Here is a 21,035-nt window from a genome sequence, read left to right on the forward strand (position 1 = left end):
CGAGGTCCCGGCGTCCCTTGCCTCCGCCTCCTCTCTCCTCCGTTGGAGTTCGGCCTGGGGGTGGCTGGCTCCAGGGGTCTCCATTCATTGGCCGGAAAATCCCATTTGACCCCCAAGACCAGGGATGCGGCAGTGCAGAGACATTGCCAGCAGGGGGCGGTGTAGGCAAGAAAGCAAAGCCTAGAAATTTCGCGTTTGCTCCTCGAGAGAAGAGTTCTCATTTTATCCCAGCCGTTGAAGGATGCGCCGACCAGCAGCGCTCTAAAATAGGCCTGCTGTGGACAAGTAGCGGGAGGGGCACGGCGCTGAGTACTGAGCCTCGGTTTCTCCCAATTCCTTCACCCTTTCTGTGGCTTTGGAGCGATCGCTGACCTCACGCCGCAGCTGTGGTGGTGTCGTGCCACCCGGTGCCTGGAGCCCTGGGTCTTCCCACCCAGGGGACCACATCCCCCAACTCTGCCGCAGGGTGGACCCAGAGGAGATGGGCAGTTGGGCTGGAGAGCGTCCAGCCTGCTGTCAGCCCACACTGCTGGCTGCAACAGAGACCGATCACCAGGTCGCTCGACCACGGCACAGGAACCACTTGTACCCCACTGCTCCCCCACCAGCGCTGTTCCCCACGTCAGCTCCCTTCCCACGTTAGCTCCGTTCCCCCCCTTAGCTCTGTTCCCACACCGGCTCTGTTCCCCACACCAGCTCTGTTCCCCGCACAGCTCTGTTCCCCCCACCAGCCCTGCTCCCCACGTTAGCTCCGTTCCCACACCAGCTCTGTTCCCCGAGTTAGCTCCATTCCCCACGTTAGCTCCGTCCCCCACGTTAGCTCTGTTCCCCAGGTTAGCTCTGTTCCCACACCAGCTCTGTTCCCCACACAGCTCTGTTCCCCACACCAGCTCTCTTCCCCACACCAGCTCTGTTCCCAAACCAGCTCTGTTCCCTCCACCAGCTCTGTTCCCACAGCAGCTCTATTCCCCACACAGATCTGAAATGAATAATACATTGAATGGTATTAATAGCTGGGAGACACTGCAGAAGAAAAGACTGTTCATCTAGAAAATATAAACAGGAGAAACTACCCAAAATGAAGCACAGAGAAAAGGCTTTAACAAAAATGAAAAAAAATTAAATTAAAAAAATAAACAGCAGCACTGATAAATGGCACAATATCAAGATGTCCAACACACATGTAGTTGGGGTCCCAGAAAAAGTGTGGAGAAGAAAATGTCCAAAGAAATGACGGCATAAGATGCCTAGACTGGATACAAGCTATAAATTGATGGATGTGATAAGAACCCCAAGGCAGGCGCAAACGAAGGTGATCACCAAAGCGCACCGCAAGTCAACAGCTGAGACTCCGTGACAGGGAAGGACTGAAAAGCAGGCAGTGACTCGTTCTGGAAAGGCAGGACTACGAAGACAGTAAGAGGCTCCATGGTTTCCGGGGGCTGGCGCTGCGGAGGGAGGGACCGGGCGCGGCCAGTGCAGGCCCTGATAGCAGATGGGTACATGTCGTTGTACCCTGGCCCAGACCCAGGGCGTGCGTGCGGGCTGAGCCCTCCTGTAAACACAGGCCCCGGCGATGATGACAGGCCACCGTAGCTTCCTCCAGGGCACTCACGTCCCACTGTGGTGGGGACGCCGACGACACAGGGGGCTTGCGTAGCGCAGGTGGGAAATCACTGTCCTCTCCCCAGTGTTTTACCGTGAGCCCAACATTGCTCAAAAAAGTAAAGTCTTAATAAAAAATTAAATTTTAAGAGATTTATTACAGGGGCACTCGGGGGGCTCAGTCAGTTAAGCATCCGTCTTCGGTTCAGGTCATGATCTCATGGTTCGTGGGTTCGAGCCCCGAATTGGGCTCTGGGAGGACAGCGCAGAGCCTTCTCGGGATTCTCTCTCTCCCTCCCTCCGTCCCTCCCCCCACCCCCGCTTTGTCTCTCTCTAAAAAAGCAAACTTAAAATCACTTAAAAAAAAGATGTATTACATGTAGAGGAACAAAGATAAGGATGTCATCAGACTTCTAATCCAAATGTCAAAGGTACAACATAACATCTAGAAGGTGAAATAAAATTGTGACTTTGGGGTTACAAGGATTTCTTAAATAGGACACAAGAATCAGCAGCTACAGGAAGTTTTTTAAAAAATACTTATTTATTAGTTTTGAGAGAGACAGCGCAAGCAGCAGAGGGGCAGAGAGGGAGACGGAGAGAGAGAGAGTCCTAAGCAGGTTCCGCTCTGCCAGCGCAAAGCCTAACGTAGGGCTCGATCCCACGAACCGTGAGACCATGACCTGAGCAGAAATCAAGGGTCAGACACTTACCTGACTAAGCCCCCCAGGCGCCACCCCCCAAGGGAAGTTTTTCTTAAACTGGGCTAGCTCAGCTAAGAACACTTACTCATCCAAAGATCCCTCTAAGTGTGAAAAGGAACGATATTACCTATAACTAGATTCAGCAAGTAATCCGTATCCAAAATACATGGGTCCTATAAGTAGAGAGAACAAGACAGACAACGCAATAAAAAACGGTCAAAAGAGCTGAGCGGGTGCTGTACGTGAGGAGCCCAGAGGGTCGGAGAACTGTGTGAAAAGAGGTGCCACCTCGTCTGTCATCAGCGAAGCGCAAGGTAAAACCATGATGAGACAGCACAGCACGACCAGCAGAGCTGAAGCGAGGGTCCCTGTCAAGGCTGGGGAGAGTGGAACAGCTTGACAAACTTGGAAAAAACTCAGCACTAGTTACTAAAGCTACCCAATGCCTACCCATGACCCAGCAACTCTCCTGGGTCTACACCCAAGGGAAACAGTGCGGTGATCCCCAAAAGACATCACGAGAACGCCCACAGCAGCCTCACTCATAAGCAGCTAAAAGCGACCTCCGTGGCCATCAGGAATGGAATGGATCAGTAACTTCCGGTATGTTCACGCACTGAATAGTACACTGTGACGAAACGGAACCTCACACGTTGTGATGAATCCGCACACACAACCAAGACAAAGGAAGCCAGGTGCCAAATCTATGCGCTGTGTCGTGAAAATAAGGAAAACTAAGCCATGGCCGTGGAAGTCAACACCAGTACTCTTGGAGGGGGGTATTGGCCAAGGAGGGCTTGAGGAAACGTCCTCCGTCCTGATTTCTGTGGTGGTTACACAGGTGCATGTATACAAAAAGATCCATTGAGTCGCACACCTGAATATCTCTGCCCTCCACACGGGTACCTTATACTGCAACAAGGATTCAAAAAACTGATGATGGAAAGTGAACGTATTGACCCAAAATTGCTCACAATATTTGCTTGTCATCTTTTTGGGGTCTGAGGGTCTGTTTCTGTGCTGTTTCATTTTCACCCCAAATAGTGGTGATTCACACCTTCTCTCTCTCACGCTCAGTCTTGCTGGGGTCTACCCACTTTATTTTTCTTTCTGTACAGCCAACTGCTTGGGTGGGTTCATCAATTTTCTCTATGATACATTTGTTTTTTGTCGCATCAATTTTGCTCTTCTTCTGTATTTTATGCTTATTGTTAGTTTTCCCCTCTCTTCCCTGTTTTAAGCTTTCTTTCCTCCCCTTTTCCTTTCTTTCTTTATTTTGTGAGATGGATCATCATTGATCTTCAGCTTTCCTTCTTTTCCGATATATGGATTTCAGGCTACAAATTTCCTTCAAAAGACAACTTTAGCTGATCCCATGAAGTTGGATATATTGTATTTTCATTGTCATTTGGGTGAAACAATTTTTAGTGTTCATTAAGATTTCTTCCTTGGCCCGTGAGTTATTCAGATATGTGTTGCTAAATTATCAAACATTTGAGGATTTTCTATTATTCTTTTGTAATTGATTTCTAGCCTATTTCCACTGTGGTCTGAATATATATTTTGAATTATTTCGATCATTGGAAAGGTATAGAGTATGCTTTTTCGTCCAGAATATGGACAGTTGTGATAAATGTTTCATGCGCCTTTGAAAAGAATATATATACTTCCATATATTTTCCGTCTTTTATCAGTTTGATCAGCTTTATTTTCAAATATATCCAGTAATGTTTTGTCTGCTTATTTCACCAGTTGCTCCAAGGGCTGTGTTATAGTCTGCCGTTGTGATTGTGGATTTATCTATTTCTCCTTTCAGTGCCATCAGTATTTCTTTATGTGTTTTGAAGCTATGTTATTAGTTGCGTACAATTTAGTTGCTATATTCCTGGTTGATGAGCCCTTTTATCATCATGAAGTCTTCTTTATCCTGAGTTACTTTTCTTGCCTTAAAGTCTACTTGGTATGATATCCATATATCTAGCTTTTCTCTGGTTGGTGTTATATTAACATCCTTTTTCATCCTTTTATTTAAACTTTTGTAGATTTTGTTTTACAAAACTCAGTCTGACAATATCTATTTTTTAGTTGGAGTGTTTTTAGTAGATTCCTGGCAATTACCAACATATTTAACTTTAAATCTGCTATATTATATCTATTATTCCATTTTTCTTCCCTTTTTGTGTTAGGATTAATCAAGTATTCTTTTCCTTCTCCTTCTCCTCCTCCTCCCTCTCCCTCCCTTCCTCCTCCTCCTCCTCTTCTTCTTCCCCATTTGCTTGTTTCCCCATTTGCTTGTTAGTAATGCTTTCGTTATACTCTTAGTAGGTACCCAAACAATTATAAAACCCATCTTTCACTTATTATGGTCTAATGTGAATTGTTCTTTTTACTGCTTCCTGGCAATTACAAAATAATTCACAACTCTAAAATTCAATTATAAAATTTATCTTTCACTTATTAGGACCCAGTGTGAGTTTGCAGTTTTGCTACTTCCTAGACCACATACAGACCTTCCAGCTCTTTAAATCCGTCTGCCTCTCCCACCTATGTGCTGTTACGAGCAGGCATTTTAACTCCGCAAATATTATAAACCCTACAATGAATTGTCTTATTGATTTCTGCAGTCAACATGCCCTAAAGGTACTGACATATTTGCACTCTTCTTTTCAGCCGCATTTCCACGTTTCCACCTGGGGTCATTTTCCAATAGACCATCACTGAGATTTTTGGTTTTGGTATATAGGTTTGCTGTGACGAAATCTCTCTACTTCTCGAGTGGGGAGTGTTTGGAAATGTTTTTATTTTGCCTTTTCCTTTCACTTGGCACCTGGATGTAATATTCCAAGTTGGCAGTTACCTTTTTCTGGCACTTAAAATACACCGTTCCGTTGTCTTCTGGATTTCCTTACTTGTGTGGAGAGGTCAAACGCGTTACTGCTGCCTTTCTAGATGGTGTCTTCTTTTCTGGCTGTTTTAGGTTTTCTCTTTCGTTTTAGTTTTTTGGTGGTTTGCCTACAGTCAGGAGCATCTCTGCGCTCCTCTGTGTTGAGGTGTGTGGCACTTCTCGAACTGGCCTTTCGCCAGTTTGGGGAAAGCCTCAGCCATCCCTCTTCAGATATAATTCTGCCCCAATTTCCCAGTTCCCCTTGCTCGGACTCAGTTTATACATGCGTTAAACCTGTGTGCATGTGCTGTGTGTCTGTCATGCTCTTTCCCGCATTTTCTATGCATTTTTCCTCCTTGTGTTCATCTTTTATTGTGTCTACGTCACAGCTCGCTAGGCCTCCTGCACTTCTGTCCTGGCTGCGAACCCATACGTCGCACTTTTTACTGTGGTTATTTCATTTTTAATTCTAGAGTTTCTTTGATTTAAAAAGAACGTCTCCTTTCTCCAAGTGAAAGTTCCCATCTTGCCATTTGTTGTTCTGAACATATTAATCACAACTGTTGCCAAACTTGTTTGATAGCTCCAATACTTGACCCCTGCTTCTCCTCTTGGCTCGATGTGCTGATGTCTGGGTGACTCTTTTTTTTTAACTTTAAGTTTATTTATTTAAAAAAAATTTTTTTTTAATGTTTTTAAATTTATTTCTGAAGGAGAGAGAGAGCATGAGAGGGGAAGGGGCAGAGAGAGAGGGAGACACAGAATCCGAAGCAGGCTCCAGGCTCCGAGCTGTCAGCACAGAGCCCGACACGGGGCTTGAACTCATGAACCGTGAGATCATGACCTGAGCCAAAGTCAGATGCCCAACAGACTGAGCCACCCAGGCGCCCTGTAAGTTTATTTATTTTAAGTAATCTCCACACCCAGTGTGGGGCTCATACTCATGACCCTGAGGTTAAGAGTCACACACTCCTCTGAATGAGCCAGCCCGGTGTCCCTTGATGTCTGGTGACCCTTTTGTGTTTGTTTCTGAGAGAGAGAGAGAGAGAGAGAGAGAGAGAGAGAGAGAATGAGAATCCCAAGCAGGCTTCAAGCTCAACACCGAGCCAGATATGGGGCTTGATCTCACGACCGTGAGATTATGACCCGAGCTGAAATCAAGTCAGATACCTAACTGACTGAGCCAGAAACCCCCAGGGCCTCTGAATTTAAAGTGACAGACATTGTGAATGGGGACAAAAAGAGATCCTGTGGATGAGGTTACACTTCTCAGAGAGGATCACCCCAGAGAGGGACGGATCCCTTCGATCCACTCAGGGACTGAGCTGCAGACAAGCCTTGCTCTGCCTCCTGTCTGCCCGTCCTTCCGGGGCTCTGCTCTCCGGGAGTCCCCAGGAGTCCCACCTGTGAGCCGCGTGACGTCACCAGCGCCCGCCTCCTCTGAAGGTCGCCCCGAGCTCAACTCCGCGTCCCCGGAGCGGTAAAGTTCCGGAGCCCCCCTGTGCTCGTGTCCCGTGCAGCACACGAGTCAGCAGGTGGCTCAGGAGGAAAACCGGCCCGGAGGGTCTGCTCCTCTTTCTCTGGAGGATCTGGACCCTCAGTCCTGGAGGCCCCGGCGTTGCTGGACCGCGGTGTTTCCCCCCTGGCTTGGCGAGTCTGCCCGACGCATTCTGCCTTCCTACCCGGCTCCTCAGCCCCTCACGCTTTCTGCTTCCCCTCTGACGACCAGAACACCTAGAACCGTGAGCTGAACGTGAAATCGGAACCGGACGCAAAGCTGAGATTTTAAGAAAGAGAGGGAAACCCCGCGTACCAGGAGTCCAGGGGGAACTGGAAGCTGGACGGTCAGGGAGCGCCGCAGGGCCTCTGGGGGCAGCCGCGGGCCCAGAACCGCCCGTCGGGGGCGGGCACGCAGGCTCGGCAGACCAGGGCTTGTGCCCAGGAACAGCAGCGGTGACATCAAGACCCCCGCTCCGAGCTGAGGGCGCCCAAGTCTGCACGCGCAGGGGAAGGGTCGGGAAATCTCTCCCGGGGCCCAGCGAGAGGCCAGGGAGGCGCATCGGCTCCGGGCTGTGGGCGGGAGGAAGAAAAGGCTGCGGCAAGAAACGGAAGCCGAAGACAACGCGGAGCGGCCGGTGCACAGAGCCGGAGACGCGACTCGGCTGGCGGGCGGGGTGGCGGCTGGAAACCGGCCCGATGCCACCGCGGCGGTGGAGACGCGCGGCGGCGCGGGCAGGAGGCTCGGCGCTCACGGAACGCCAGCGCCACAACGCGAGGGCGCAGACAGTGGGCGACGGCTGAGAACCTTCCAGAAATGACCACGGCACGCATCCTCCGGTTTCAGAGGCCCGAGCCCCACGGCGGACGGATGCGAAGCAACCTAACCGGGCCGCGCCCGGGCCGCAGGACGGGAGGCCAAAGACGCAGGGACGGCCTTCGAAGCGACGCGGAGGGGAGGGGAGCCGACGCGCCGTGGGGGGGGCAGCAAAACGGAGCCGAGTCTCCCTCCCGGGAGCCGGCCCTGCCCGCCCCCGACGCGGGTCCCCGGGCCTCCAGAACAGAGGCGATCGGTGCTGCCGTGGCAGCCGCCCGGCGCCCAGCAAACCGGTAAACGCGTTCGTTCGGCACACGCGGTGTCTGCCGACGGGGTGAGGAGAGAAGCCTGCCCTAGCGGCACCCTCGGACCATTCCAGAAGACCACAGACAAGGAGGGCTTTTGCCATGTTTGTTCGTTTTTGAGAGACAGAGCACGGGCGGGGGAGGGGCAGAGAGGGAGGGGGAGCCACGGAATCCAAAGCAGGCTCCAGGCTCCCAGCCGTCCCCACGAGCCCGACGCGGGGCTGGAACCCACGAACCGCGAGATCGTGACCTGAGCCGAAGTCGGAGGCTCAATCGACCGAGCCCCCCAGGCGCCCCCGCTCTGTTACTCGTAGGACGCAGATCTGAAACACAGGAACATGCACCAGCCTAAGGTAGAAGGATATTTTTAAAAAGCCAGGCCAGGGGCGCCTGGGTGGCGCAGTCGGTTAAGCGTCCGACTTCAGCCAGGTCACGATCTCGCGGTCCGTGAGTTCGAGCCCCGCGTCGGGTTCTGGGCTGATGGCTCAGAGCCTGGAGCCTGTTTCCGATTCTGTGTCTCCCGATTCTGTGTCTCCCTCTCTCTCTGCCCCTCCCCCGTTCATGCTCTGTCTCTCTCTGTCCCAAAAATAAACGTTGAAAAAAAAAAAAAAAAAAAAAAAAAAGCCAGGCCAGTATTAATCAGGACAGAGCTGGCATAGCTAAATTAAAATCGGACAACATAGATTTTCAGACGGAATCCGTTATTCGGGAAAGTGCGAGCAGTGCGTGGTGACAGGTGGCCCAGTCGGGGACGTAGTCACCTGAAGTACCGCCTTCGCTGCGGGAAGCAAGAGTCCACGTGGGAATCTCCGTGGCCCCGCGCCACAGACTGTTAAGAAATGACGCGTAATATTTGAACAGTGCGTCCACGAGCCCCACAAAGACGGATGCAGACCCCAGGCCCTCCCCAGCGGAGGCCGCGTTCTCAGCAGAGACAGCCACAGCACATGCGTGCGCACGAGGTTAAGGACCCAGTGCCGCCCGGGCCTTGTTTTCTGGCCCCAGCGCTAGGAGGCTGCAAATCAGCGACAGAAGGAGCTTCACATGACACTTGGGAATCTGAAACCAAATTTCCTTTTTTTTTTTTTTTTTTAAGATTTTATTAAAAAAAATTTTTTTTAACGTTTATTTATTTTTGGGACAGAGAGAGACAGAGCATGAACGGGGCGGGGGGGGGGGGGGTCAGAGAGAGAGAGGGAGACACAGAATCTGAAACAGGCTCCAGGCTCTGAGCCATCAGCACAGAGCCCGACGCGGGGCTCGAACTCACGGACCGCGAGATCGTGACCTGAGCCGAAGTCGGCCGCTTAACCGACTGAGCCACCCAGGCGCCCCTAAGATTTTATTTTTAAATAATCTCTACACCCAGTGCGGGGCTTGAACTCACAACCCAGGGATCAAGAGTCGCACGCCGTGCCGACTGACCCAGCCAGGTGCCCCTAAACCAGATTTCCAGATCATTCATGAGTGACAGAAAAATAAAATATTCAGAGGTAAATATTGGTGGTCCCACATAGGGGATGGTGGGACGCAGCGAAAGCAGAATTCTGCAGAAAACGGATCCCTTAGGGGCGCCTGGGTGGCTCAGTCGGTTGAGCGTCTGACTTCGGCTCAGGTCGTGATCTCACGGGTCATGTGTTCGAGCCCCACATCGGGCTCTGCGCCGACGGCTCAGAGCCTGGAGCCTGCTTCAGATTCTGCGTTTCCCTGTCTCTCGGCCCCTCCCCTGCTCATGCTCTGTCTCTCTTTGTTTCTCAATAATAAATAAACGTTAAAAAAAAAAGAAAAAAAAAAAAAGAAAACAGATCCCTTAAACAGTTGTAGCAGCAAAGAGAGCTGGGGATTAAGGCGTCAAGCATCCAGCTTAAGGCAGAAAAATAACCACAGAAAGATAAACTATATGACAGGAGGCAGAAGGATGAATACAATACAAGGTGAAATCATCATAGAAACAAAAAATATAAAAGTGGATTTCTTGAAAAAATGTTAATAAAATAGCCAGAACTCTGACAAGATCTCCCAAGGGGGAGAAAAGACAAGAGGCATAAAGGCCAGTGTGTGGAAGGAAAAGCGGGCGTCACCGTGGGCGTGGGGGACGGATGCGGCGAGGAGGACGGCGTTATGCACACTCTTTGTCCACACGGCTCGTAAGAGCGAACAAAGAGACGCGTTCCTAGAAAAATATCATTTGCCAAATGTGACTCTCAGAGAAACAGAAAGCCTGAACGGTCCTGTAACCACTAAAGAAACTGAACTAATGGTTGACCACCTTCCCACAAAGATGTGAAAAATCACGACAGGTTCCCAGGCTCCCCGCAAATGAAAAGGGGTATTTTAGCCTGTTTTTACAAACTTCGAAATGTAGGGAGAAGGGGAGAAGGGGGTGCGGACCTAATCCATTCCAGGACTCTGATATAATTTAAATACGAAAACCAGGCGACGCGGGACGAGAAAGGAGTGTGACGAGTGACGGTCGTGGGCACGGATGGACGAGCTGAAGTCCGTTACCGCCGCACCCAGTCCGACCGCGCGTGAACGCGGTTCGTATGGGGCCCTCCCAGGAGACCGAGGGAAATTACACCCGAGAAACTCCCTGACCCGCTCCACTAACAGGTTCAGGGAGAGAAACCCGGGTGATGTCAGTAGGTGCGTGCGGAGCGCGAGGCAGTCCCGGCGAAGGGGCGGGACTTGCCCACCAGCCCGGCCGCACGGAGTGGTGACGTTAGGATTGCTCCTTGGACATCGTGGTAAAGATGTGACGAGCCAAAGCTAATAAATAATCGTAGCGACGCTGGTGGGAACCAGCATTTTCCACGTAAGAGGAAAGAGATACAAGTACACACACGGCTGGGGGAGCAAACCTGGCGATGGACGGGGAGCCTCTGTCCTGGGGGAGCCGCGCGCCCCCCACGTCCCCTGCAGCGTTCTTCACGACAGCACACGGGGGCAACACCCTGCGCGTCCACCCGCAGACAAATGCGTCAAGGAGTCGTGGTGTGGGGGGCGCCTGAGGGGCTCTGTCGGCCGAGTGCCTGACTCTTGGTTTCGGCTCGGGTCATGATCCCGAGATTCATGAGATCAAGCCCTGCGTCGGGCTCCGTGCTGACAGCACGGAGCCTGCCTGGGATTCTCTCTCTTTCTCTGCCCCTTCCCTGCTGGTTCTCTCCCCCTCTCTCTCTCTCAAAATAAATAAATAAACTTAAAAAAAAGATGTGGTGTGCATTCAGAGAGGCAACAGAATACGACTCAGCCACGAAAAAGAAGGAAATCCCACCACCGGTGACCTTGGCTGGGCCTTGCGGGCATCCCGTGACCCGAGGGGAGTCCGGGAAAGACAAACACCGGAGGGTCGATCCCTTGGGTGGAGTCTGAGAACACCGGGCTCACAAAAACAGAGAACAGCCCCGGTTGCTGGGGGGTGGGGGTGGGGGGGAGCAGCCCCCGTGGGGGGCCATGGGCCACGCTTACAGTCGCCAGGCAGATGGGTCCTGGGATGTGGCGGGCAGCACGGCGAGCACGGCCGCTAAGAGAGTGGGTGTCAGCTCTCGTCACAGCAAAGCACTGACCGTGTGTGGTGGGGGGTGACCCGACCCGCTGGTCACTTTGCAGCATCTGGAAATATCAGTCGTGTTCACCCCGGAAGCTAATACAACGGCATGTGTCAGTTATATTCTCAATAAGACGGGGGAGGGGACATGACAAAACTAAGAAACGAGAGAAGAAAGAAAGAGCCTTGTGATGTCACGGCCGAGCCGGAAAGCTCCTCCCAGAAGGGTCCTCGGAGCCGACGCAGAGGGAAGGGCACCGAGGTCTGCTTGGGTCAAGCCACTGAGGAGCTGGACGTGTGGCCCCAGAGTGTCAGCCCTGGGCTGCTTGCTGGGAGCGGGGCCGAGCGTTTTCCTAGCACAGATTTTGCGTCCCTAGCGGGGGACCCGCGGCTGCAGCCCCCGCAGCCATCCCTGCCCCCTCTGGCTCGCAGGGGGGAGAAAAGGGGAGGGGGAGGGGCGCGGGAGGATGGGTTTGGGATGGTGTCAGGAGGTGGGCTCGCAGGAGGCAGGAGGCTGGGAGGGCAGGAGGGTGGAGCCCCCGAGAGGCTATCGGTGCCCTCAGGACAGAGCCTGCAGAGAGCCCCCCCTCCCCCCTCGAGGACACAGCAGGCGAGCCAGGACACCCTCGCAAGGACACCCTACCTGCTGGCGCCTTGACCTTGCTCTCCCAGCCCCCAGAGCTTGTGAGGAGCAGGTGTGTGCTGTTTACCAGCCCCCCCCCCCGCCCCCCGGTCCTCACTGTCTTGTTATGGCAGCCTGAACAGACTAAGAGAAACCAGAACTATGACCCGTTAACATCAAGGAGTCGCTGCTCTTGTGAGGGGCGGCACTCGTGTGGCGATCCTGTAGGGAATCTATTTGTTTCAGTCTTGATACATAAGTGGAAGTGCCCTGTGGGGCTTCTGGGATGTCCCTCATGCCCCTAGGATGCGGAGGTGATGGCTGAACTCCAGCAGCCTTTGTGGAGCCACGAGGCTGTGGTCACTGCTAGGGAGTGGGAGCTGAGAGCTAGAGGGACCTGGCTCCCAGTGGCCGTGGAGCCCACCCCGTCTCCCGGCCACCAGCCCCTAAACCTGGTTAGTGGGAGAGAGAAGGGGACAATCAGGCCTCCTCGGGTCTCTGTGGCCAGCAGCAAGCCTGACCGATACCCAAGCCTGTGACTAGAGAGTGCCTCCCCCGGGAGGGGCAGATTTTCTCTGGAGGTGAAAGTTTGCAGGCCCTCACCCCACCCCCCCCACCCCCGGCTGGCTCACCCAGCTCCAGATGTCTGCGGGGGGTGCAGAGGGAGGTACTCAGGACAAAGAGGAAGTGGCCAGAAGGGGAAGCAGCAGCTACAGAGACGAGGCAGGTGGGCCGGGGTGGAGGCCGCCGGAACCCGCCCGCCCTCACAGAGCTGGGGGCCCGCAGTCTGCCGCTGGAGCAGGATGAACGCCAAGGCAGGAGCCCCAGGGGTAAGTGCCAGCCGCGCCACGGCCGGGCGGGAGAGCCAGGCGGAGGGCCCTGCAAGCAGGCTGCCAGCAGCCCTGGGCCCGGGGGTCTCCAGGCCCCCCCCCCTTCCCCCTCCGGCCTGTGCAGCCGGGAGAAGCAGGGCCTCGGGGCGTCCCGGCCAGCGGACGGCAGGCCCTCTCCCCTGCCTGGGCCAGGCAGCCTCGTCCCACGCTCTGCGCCCCGCAGGGCAGGAAGTCCACGCCTCCAGCCTTGACCTCTGACACCTGCAGGGTCCCGGGGCTGCCTGCCGCGGGGCCGGGGGTGCTTGGAGCTGCCCCGCAGGGTCTCCCCGCCCACTGTGCTAGCGGGTCACCCTCTGCCCAGCCCTGGACGTGAGGTCGCCAGCGCTGCAGTTGCCCAGGGCCGCCCTGCGTGGCCGGCCTCCCAGTGTTGTTCCCAGTGGCCGAGAGGAGATGATGTGCTCTGGGCATCAGTGGCCGGGGGGGGGGGGGGGAGGGTGGGGTGGGGCCTGCGACAGCTCCAAGTCCCGGATGGGGGCCCTGGGGCTCTGAGCTGCCCTCTGCCTGGGACACCTGGGGGACAGGCCCTTTTCCGTGTGGTGCAGCCGGGGAGGGTGTGCAGGGATGTCCCTGGTGCCGCCTTGGCCCCGTCCCCAGCCCGGACTTCACACCGACTGCCTCTCCTGAGAGTGAAGGCCTGGTCGTGGACCCGGATCCCCGAGGTTGGGGGGGAGGGGCGGTAGGGGCAGCCCCTGAGCTCAGCTCGGCCAGGTGGAGGGGGCACCTCGACGCCCCGAGCTCCCCTCCGGGGGACTCTGGCAGGCCGTGGTGTCGGACCTCCGTGGCTCTGCCTGAGGCCCTGTTCTGGCTTCTGGGGGTCCCCACCGCCCCCTCGCGTTCCGGCTCAGGGCAGACACGCCTCGTGCGGCCGACCGCTCCCCACACTGAGGCAGGCCAGGGTACCCCGTGGGGGGCGGCCTTAGAGCGAACCCCAGGCTGGAGTCGGAGGCCGAGCCAGGTTCCTCTGGCCCCACCCACAGAGCCCGTGCGGCCACTTAAAGGTCTGTAAGGGGGGCCCGGCTGAAAGCAGAAGTGACTCCGGGACTCGGCTCACATGTGGCCGAAAGAAGGAACCGAGATTCAGACACCGACACCCCCCGAGAGGGGAACTGAGAGGGGAAAACAGCCCGAGGGCCGGGTCCCAGGCGCAGACGGACACACGCACGCACACACGCACGCACACGCACACATGCCTGCTCTTCAGCCTCCGCACAGAGACCACCACCTGAAGGCCAGGCCGCCCAGGGGGAGGGCAGCGGGGCGCCGCCTTGGGCAGGAGCGGGGAGGCCTCTGTGGGGGCCCCAGCTGCCCGGGCACCGCGGGGCCATCCCGGGCGGGGCTGGAGCTCCCGGTGACGCCACAGCCCATGGGACAGAGGCCAGTGCGGTGGAACCGGGGGCCCAGGGGAGGGGGCCCTGAAGCCCGGCCGAGCCCCGGGCCAGACCAGCAGGGGGCTCTGCACCTGCGCGCCTCCCTGTCTCCGGGGGGCCTGGGGGACAGCACGGGGTCACAGAGTGCGCCCCAGGCCCCCCGACCCCCCGGCACAGTGCCATCCTGCTCAGTGTCATCCTCACCAACCCCTTGCCTGTTGGGCCCCACCCCGCCGCAGGCCTGGTCCTCTCAGGGGCCCCGGAGGGGCCACATCAGCCCACGCCATCTGGGGACCCCACAGTGACACCCTTCTCCCCTTCAGGTTCCGGGAGCACTGGCTGTGCTGTGGCTCGGTGCCATGACCCTGGCCTACCTCCTGTGGCAAGGGCACCTGTCCCCCACCTGGGGCCAGCTGCACCCCGAGGAAGGGCCCACCAGGCCCCGGGGCCACGGCTCCAGCCCGGCCCAGGAGCCCCTGCCAGGGGGGGCCCGGCAGCAGCAGCACGACTCCTGCCGGTGAGTGGGCTTCTCGGCTCCCCACCCCGCCCCCCCGCCCCCGCCCCCTGCCCCGGGGTGGCGCCCCTGCTCCCACCTGCCTGCGCTTCCGGCGCGTAGCCCAGCCCGTCCACTCACCACCTCCGGTCCAGCCCTGCCCCGGGGCCATCTTGGGCCGCCTCCAAGGGCCTCCGCACCCGTAGGCGGCCCAGACCCAAAGCCCTGCTCCGGCCCACAGCCCTCCAGCGGCTCAGTCTGGTGGCACCCCCTGCACGCACCCTGGGCCTGAGCGGGGCCCCACGTTGGCAGCGGCCCCTCCGGCTCGGCTGGCCGGCCGGCGGGGACAGAGGTAGACGGAGGGGACACTGGCCCCTGTGCCCCTCCTGCAGGCTTGTCCTCGTGGAAAGCATCCCGCAGGACCTGCCCTCCGCGGCCGGCAGCCCATCTGCCCAGCCCCTCGCCCAGGCCTGGTCACAGCTGCTGGATGCCGCCCAGGAGACCATCCACGTGGCCTCCTTCTACTGGTCCCTCACGGGGCCTGACATCGGGGTCAACGACTCGTCTTCCCGGCCGGTACGACCGGGGCCCGGCCCGCCCCCTCCGGGCACGTGTCTCCGGCTCTGAGCCGTGGGTGTGCGGGGCGGGCTCCTGGGGAAAGGTCTGGGTCCCTCCGGCTCGGCGGGGGTCACCCTCACGGCCGGCCCGGCCCCGCAGGGAGAGGCCCTTCTGAGCAAGCTGCAGCAGCGGCTGGCCAGGAACGTCTCCCTGGCCGTGGCCACCAGCAGCCCGTCGCTGGCCAGGACGTCCACTGACCTGCGGGTGCTGGCAGCCCAAGGTAGGCGGCCGCCCGGCCCGGGCCTCTGCGCCCAGGGACAAGGGGAGAGGCTGGGAAAGGCTGCCCCTGCTCCCCTCGGTCGCCAGGAGGGCGGGCGGCCAGGGCCGGGGGGTCATTTTCCACGGGGCGGAGCGCGGGGTGAGGGTGGGGCTCGGGCAGGCAGCTCAGCCAGGGAGGAAGCGGCCATGGGCGCGATCCGTGCAACCCTGGGCTCTGGACTTGGGCTGCCCGGAGGGATCCCGGGCCGGTCAACGCCTCCATTTCCCCACCTGTAAAGTGGGGGTGCTGATGGCATCGGCTCAGGACCCACGTGAGGGTCCACACGTAGACCCGACGTACAGGGCTGAGAGCCAGCCTCGCCACAGCGCCCCGAACTCTCGGCCAGGTGCCCAGGTGCGGTACGTACCCCTGCGGAAGCTCACCGGCGGCGTCTTGCATTCCAAATTCTGGGTCGTGGACGCACGGCACGTCTACTTGGGCAGTGCCAACATGGACTGGCGCTCCCTGACACAGGTGGGTCCGGAGCCCAGCGCGGGGAGACCACCCAGAGCTTGTCCGCCGCCCACACTCCGGGGGGCTCGGCCTGACGTCCCCTGCAGCTCATCATCAAGCGGGGCCCCGCGGGGAGTCGCCAGAGCCGGGTCAGGAGGCAGGGGCCTCGGCAGCCGCTGACTCACACTGGGCAACACCACGGCGCCCCAGGGAAGGCCGTGCCAGTCACTTACACGGACACCTGCGGACCACGTCGAAACCCAGTGCAAGGACGGGGGCGGCAAGGACAGCTGCGTCTGTGGCCGGACCGTGACACGAAGAACGATTTTACGCATTTCCTGGTTTTTTTGCGAGACGCGTGTGTCGCTCTGATTACTAGAACCCAGTGCGCGAGAAGAGCCGGGGGCCCTGGGCACCCCCACCTCATCGCCTCCCCCGAGCACGCTGTCCGTCGTGGCTCCTGCGGGTGACGCTGCCTGAACCCCCTGCCAGTGGGGGGGGGGGTGGCTGCGCTCTGCCTGGGGGGGCCACACGCGCGCACACGCGCACCCCGGGGCCGCCTCCCGCAGCCGCTGCCCTGTCCCTGCAGGTGAAGGAGCTCGGCGTCATCATCTACAACTGCAGCCGCCTGGCCCGGGACCTGGAGAAGACCTTCCAGACCTACTGGGTGCTGGGGGCGCCGAAGGCCGTCCTCCCCAGAGCCTGGCCTCGGAACCTCTCGTCCCACATCAACCGCTTCCAGCCCCTCCGGGACCGCTTTGAGGGGGTGCCCACCACTGCCTACTTCTCGGTGAGAGGGGCTGAGGAGCCGGCCAGACCCCCAGGGAGGTCTGGGGCAGGTCCTCGGGGCACCGGTCTGGGGGGCGGGGGAGGGGAGGGACCCAGCTGCAGGGGAGGATGCCAGTCATCACCGTCCATGGGAGACAGGCAGCCTGGGAGGTGGCAGGGCGCCCTGGGGTCCTGGGGGGGGGGGGCTCCAAGCACACTGCTGGGTGGGCTCAAGGGGCCTCGGCTTGGGACCAGGGAGGGTGGGGGAGGAGGAGACCCAGCATGGAGCCCCCGAAGGCCTGCGCGGGTGGGGGGGGCGGGGGGTGGGGCGCACGCTAGGGTCACAGGTCCAGAAAGCGCGCGGCCGGGGGCCGGCCGGCCGTGCCCTCAGGGACGCCCTCCCCGAACAGGCGTCGCCTCCTCCGCTCTGCCCGCACGGCCGCACCGGGGACCTGGAGGCGCTGCTGGCGGTGATGGGGGGCGCCCAGGAGTTCATCTACGCCTCGGTGATGGAGTACTTCCCCACCACGCGCTTCAGCCGCCCCGCCAGGTGGGGTCCGGGGGGAGCCCGGCGGCCCTGCAGGGCGGAGACGCCTCCGCTGCCGTTCCCCCGTCCCGCGGGGGCCCCTGCCCGCCCGCGGCTGGCAGGCAGGGACCCCGCCGGCCCAAGACCCCGACCCTGCCTCCCCCAGGTACTGGCCGGTTCTGGACACCGCGCTGCGGACAGCGGCCTTCAACAGGGGCGTGCGCGTGCGTCTGCTGGTCAGCTGCTGGCTGCACACAGACCCCAGGATGTTCCCCGGCCTGCGGTCCCTGCAGGCTCTCAGCGACCCCGAGGCCGGCGTCTCCGTGGACGTGGTGGGCGCCCACTCCCTGCGCCGGACGGGACGCGGGGGGCGGGGCGGCCCCGCCCCTTCCTGACCCGCCCCCTCTCCGTTCCCCAAAGAAAGTCTTCATCGTGCCCGTGAGGAACCACTCCAACATCCCGTTCAGCAGGGTGAACCACAGCAAGTTCATGGTCACAGAGAAGGCGGCCTACATAGGTGAGCGGCGAGGGCGGTGGGCGGTGGGCTCGGGCTTGGGCATCCCCGGGCCCTCGAGCCTTTCCGGGTGCCAACTGTACGGGACGCGGGGGCCACATAAACCCACAGAAGGGGGCCGTGGCCCTCGAGCGTGGCCAGGCCGGGGTGCCGAAGGCGACACCGCCCTTCTGTCCAGCGGGGGCCCCTCAGGGCCGAGGGCTAGGGTGCCCGGCGGGGCTCCGAGGACCAGGCGGCCAGCCCCGCTGCGACCCGGCCCCAGGGGCAGGTGGCGAGTCCTGAGCACAGGGTTGTCAGAGCCCTGAGTCCGACCCGTCCCAGGAGGCTGTGGGTGGAGCCTCACCCACGAGGGGCCCTTGCCCCGCCCCCAGCCGCACCTGAGGGGACGCCAGCGGCCGTGCACACCTGTCCCCGAAGCTGTGACTGAGCCACACGCCTGGGCCAGGCGGCAGAGGCCCTGTGCGAGCCCGGTCGTCAGGGACTCTTCCCCACCCCGCCCCCCACAGGCACCTCCAACTGGTCGGAAGATTACTTCAGCAGCACCTCAGGGGCAGGCCTGGTGGTCAGCCAGAGGGCCTCCCGCGCTCGGCCGGGGGTGCCCACCGTGCAGGAGCAGTTACGGCACCTGTTCGAACGGGACTGGGATTCCCCCTACGCCGTGGGCCTGGACGGACAAGCCCAGGGTCAGGACTGCGCTTGGCAGGGTTGAGGCCCAGCCACACCTGATTCCCCGGCCCCATGGCTCCCGGTGGCCTGTCCCCACCCTCACAAGCCCCGCTCAGGGCCAGGACTTCCCAACTCCTGGCGGGTGCAAACTGTTTGCCAGCCCTCAGCTCTCTGAACCATCCCCTCTTAAGCCTCACCTCCTGCAGAGAGCCCTCCGGGATGCTCCCCCCTGATCTGAGAGCCACAGTCCCCACCCACAAGGCGGGTTGCTTCAGAGGCCCCCTGCACCTCCCTGCCTCTCTGTGTGAGTCCCACATGGGCTGCACCCCCTCCCGCTGGCCCCAGGTCGGAGTTCAGCACCCCCGACCCTGTGAGGGTCCACACGGCTGCCGGGTGAAGCTGCTGTCTGCCCGTGTGTCGTGAGAGCCGCTGACTCTCGCTGCTGTCCGGTCCCTGCCCACAGGAACCAGGGGACAGGGCAGGGGCAGGTTCCGGGACAGGGGGACCCAGGACGGTGAGGGCGGGTCTCGGAGAGGCGAGGTGGGCGCCTGGGCCCATGGGGTGGTCCTGGTGCGTAGGGGGTCCAGGACTCCGGGCAGCGTCCAGAGAACCTGGTTTTGAGCAGGGGGCGGGGGCAGGGTGGCGACCTGGATGCACGCGGGCTGGAGCCCCCTGTCCTGGGAGCTGCCCTGCAGAGGCGGAGGCCGACACCGCAGAGGCAGGGTCTGAACCCTGTCGGACACCTCCCTCGGCTCCCGGCCTCCTGCCGGACCAGAGGCCTGTCTCCGGGCACCCCGGCCTCCGTCACCTCCTGGCTTCTGGCCAAGGCTTTGGAGCCACCCCTGGCCCATGGAGACCCTGTGGCCGCCGTAGGCTGGCGCTCGGGGCTGGCTCAGTGGTCCAAGGGACACTGGATGCCGAGGGACCTAAGGGAGTGGTTAGCAGATCCTCCTCTCCCCACATCTTGGGGCTCCTCCTCCCTGCCTCGCCCGGTCCCCTCTGCCCCGGAGAGAGCCAGACGGGCTGGGGTGGGGCACCTTACACATCCGCATCCTCGTCGGTGAAGAGGGCCCCCCAACCCAGCCCGCCTCCCCGCCCAGCCCTGCACGCGTCCGGGGGGGGGGGGGTGCCTGGGGGCCACGTGGCCCTGCAAGGCGTCCAGGGCCTCTGGGAGCTGGTCTGCGTGTGGGCCGCACTTGACCCAGCTAAGCCCCAGCGGCTGCCCAGCCTCCCACCCCGGGCTCACGTGCCGCACGGCAGCTCCCCTCGGGAGCAGACCCCATCCGAGACCCGCTCTGCTCTCCACGGCTGCCAGTGTGGGTTTGCCCTCTGCTTCCTGTGTGTCTCGGAGCGCGGGGCCTGTCCCCAGGCTCTGTGCCCCAGGCCACGCTGGGATGACGGGTCCAGTGGCCTGGTGGCCATCAGCCAGTGGAAGGGGTGGCCACACCTCAGTGGCAGGCTTGAAGGCCGGCTCCAAAGCAGACCCCACGGGAGACCCAGCTTGACGAGCCTCAAGAGACGCCCCGGGGGGCCTCGATGCGGCTGCTTCTGGGGGGGGGTGGTGGACACACTCTAAAATGGCCCCCACGCCCCTGCCTCCCGGAACCCACACCCCCGTGTGATCCCCTCCGCTTGGGGGTGAGGAACCCCTGCCTTCGCCTGTAGCCAATAGAACGTGCGGCAGTGACCGTGCAACACAAGCTTGTGCCGGCGTCTTGCTGGGAGTCTGTTCCTTGCGGGCGTGAGAAAGCAAACCGCGAGGCCGAGGCCGGGGCGGCAGGGCGCTGACGGTGCCCCGGGCACACGGAGCTGCCCCACTGAACGGTGCCAGCCACGAGAGCCCAGCCCCGGCTCGCCGCCTGTGGGGCCCTGAGCGGAGGACCCAGATGAGCTGTGCTCGGACCCCCAACCCACAGGGAGGGACCGGGAGGTCTTAAACGCACATCGTCTTCGGCCGCCGGTCTGTGGCAGCACGGGGACGCAGCCTGGGTGGGTCTGTGCAGCATCGAGGCCCCGTCAGGAGACTCTGCGGCCCCTCCCGCCTCCGGCGCCAGGGCCCCGGGGCCTCGGGCCTTGACCCCAGCTTCAGGGGAGGCGAGACCCCCGTGGAGTCAGGCAGACCCCCACGGCGGGGTCCCCGGGAGGGCCCCACTCACCGTGTCTGCAGGACGGATAGGAGAGGGAGGCTGCCGGCGCCCGGACCGTGGGATGGCCTCCCTGGACTTTTGGGACAAAGACCCCACCGACCTCCTTCTCCGTCCTCATTCATGAACTGCCCAGAGGCCTCGTGCCCACTTGCCGTAATTTCACATCCCCTGACTTGGGTGGCTCGCCCAGCCCGCCACAGGGAAAGGCCCGTGTGCGCAGGGGCGAGGGGGAGCGCTCCAGCCCCGCTCCTCCCTGCCAGGGCAGCACTGCGTGGGGGGCTCCCAGCCCAGCCCTTCGCTGCTGCACCCTCCCCTCAGCCGAGAGCAGCCCTTCCCCTCAGGGGGCGAGGTGG

General features: G+C 60.2%; 1 protein-coding gene across 1 annotated transcript; it reads left to right on the top strand.

Annotated features, from left to right (window-relative positions):
• Positions 1-12,301: 12,301 nt before the first annotated feature.
• On the top strand, positions 12,302-20,231 carry PLD4 (phospholipase D family member 4). Its single transcript, XM_045452177.1, has 10 exons — positions 12,302-12,811; positions 14,562-14,755; positions 15,124-15,307; positions 15,449-15,569; positions 15,955-16,082; positions 16,651-16,851; positions 17,240-17,379; positions 17,522-17,687; positions 17,776-17,872; positions 18,376-20,231. Exons 1-10 carry the CDS (start codon positions 12,785-12,787, stop codon positions 18,576-18,578), a joined length of 1,461 nt encoding a protein of 486 aa, XP_045308133.1. The 5' UTR covers positions 12,302-12,784; the 3' UTR covers positions 18,579-20,231.
• The last annotated feature ends 804 nt before the right edge of the window (positions 20,232-21,035 follow it).

This window comes from Leopardus geoffroyi, chromosome B3, assembly GCF_018350155.1.
Source record: "Leopardus geoffroyi isolate Oge1 chromosome B3, O.geoffroyi_Oge1_pat1.0, whole genome shotgun sequence".
In the NCBI taxonomy this organism is placed as follows: domain Eukaryota; kingdom Metazoa; phylum Chordata; class Mammalia; order Carnivora; family Felidae; genus Leopardus; species Leopardus geoffroyi.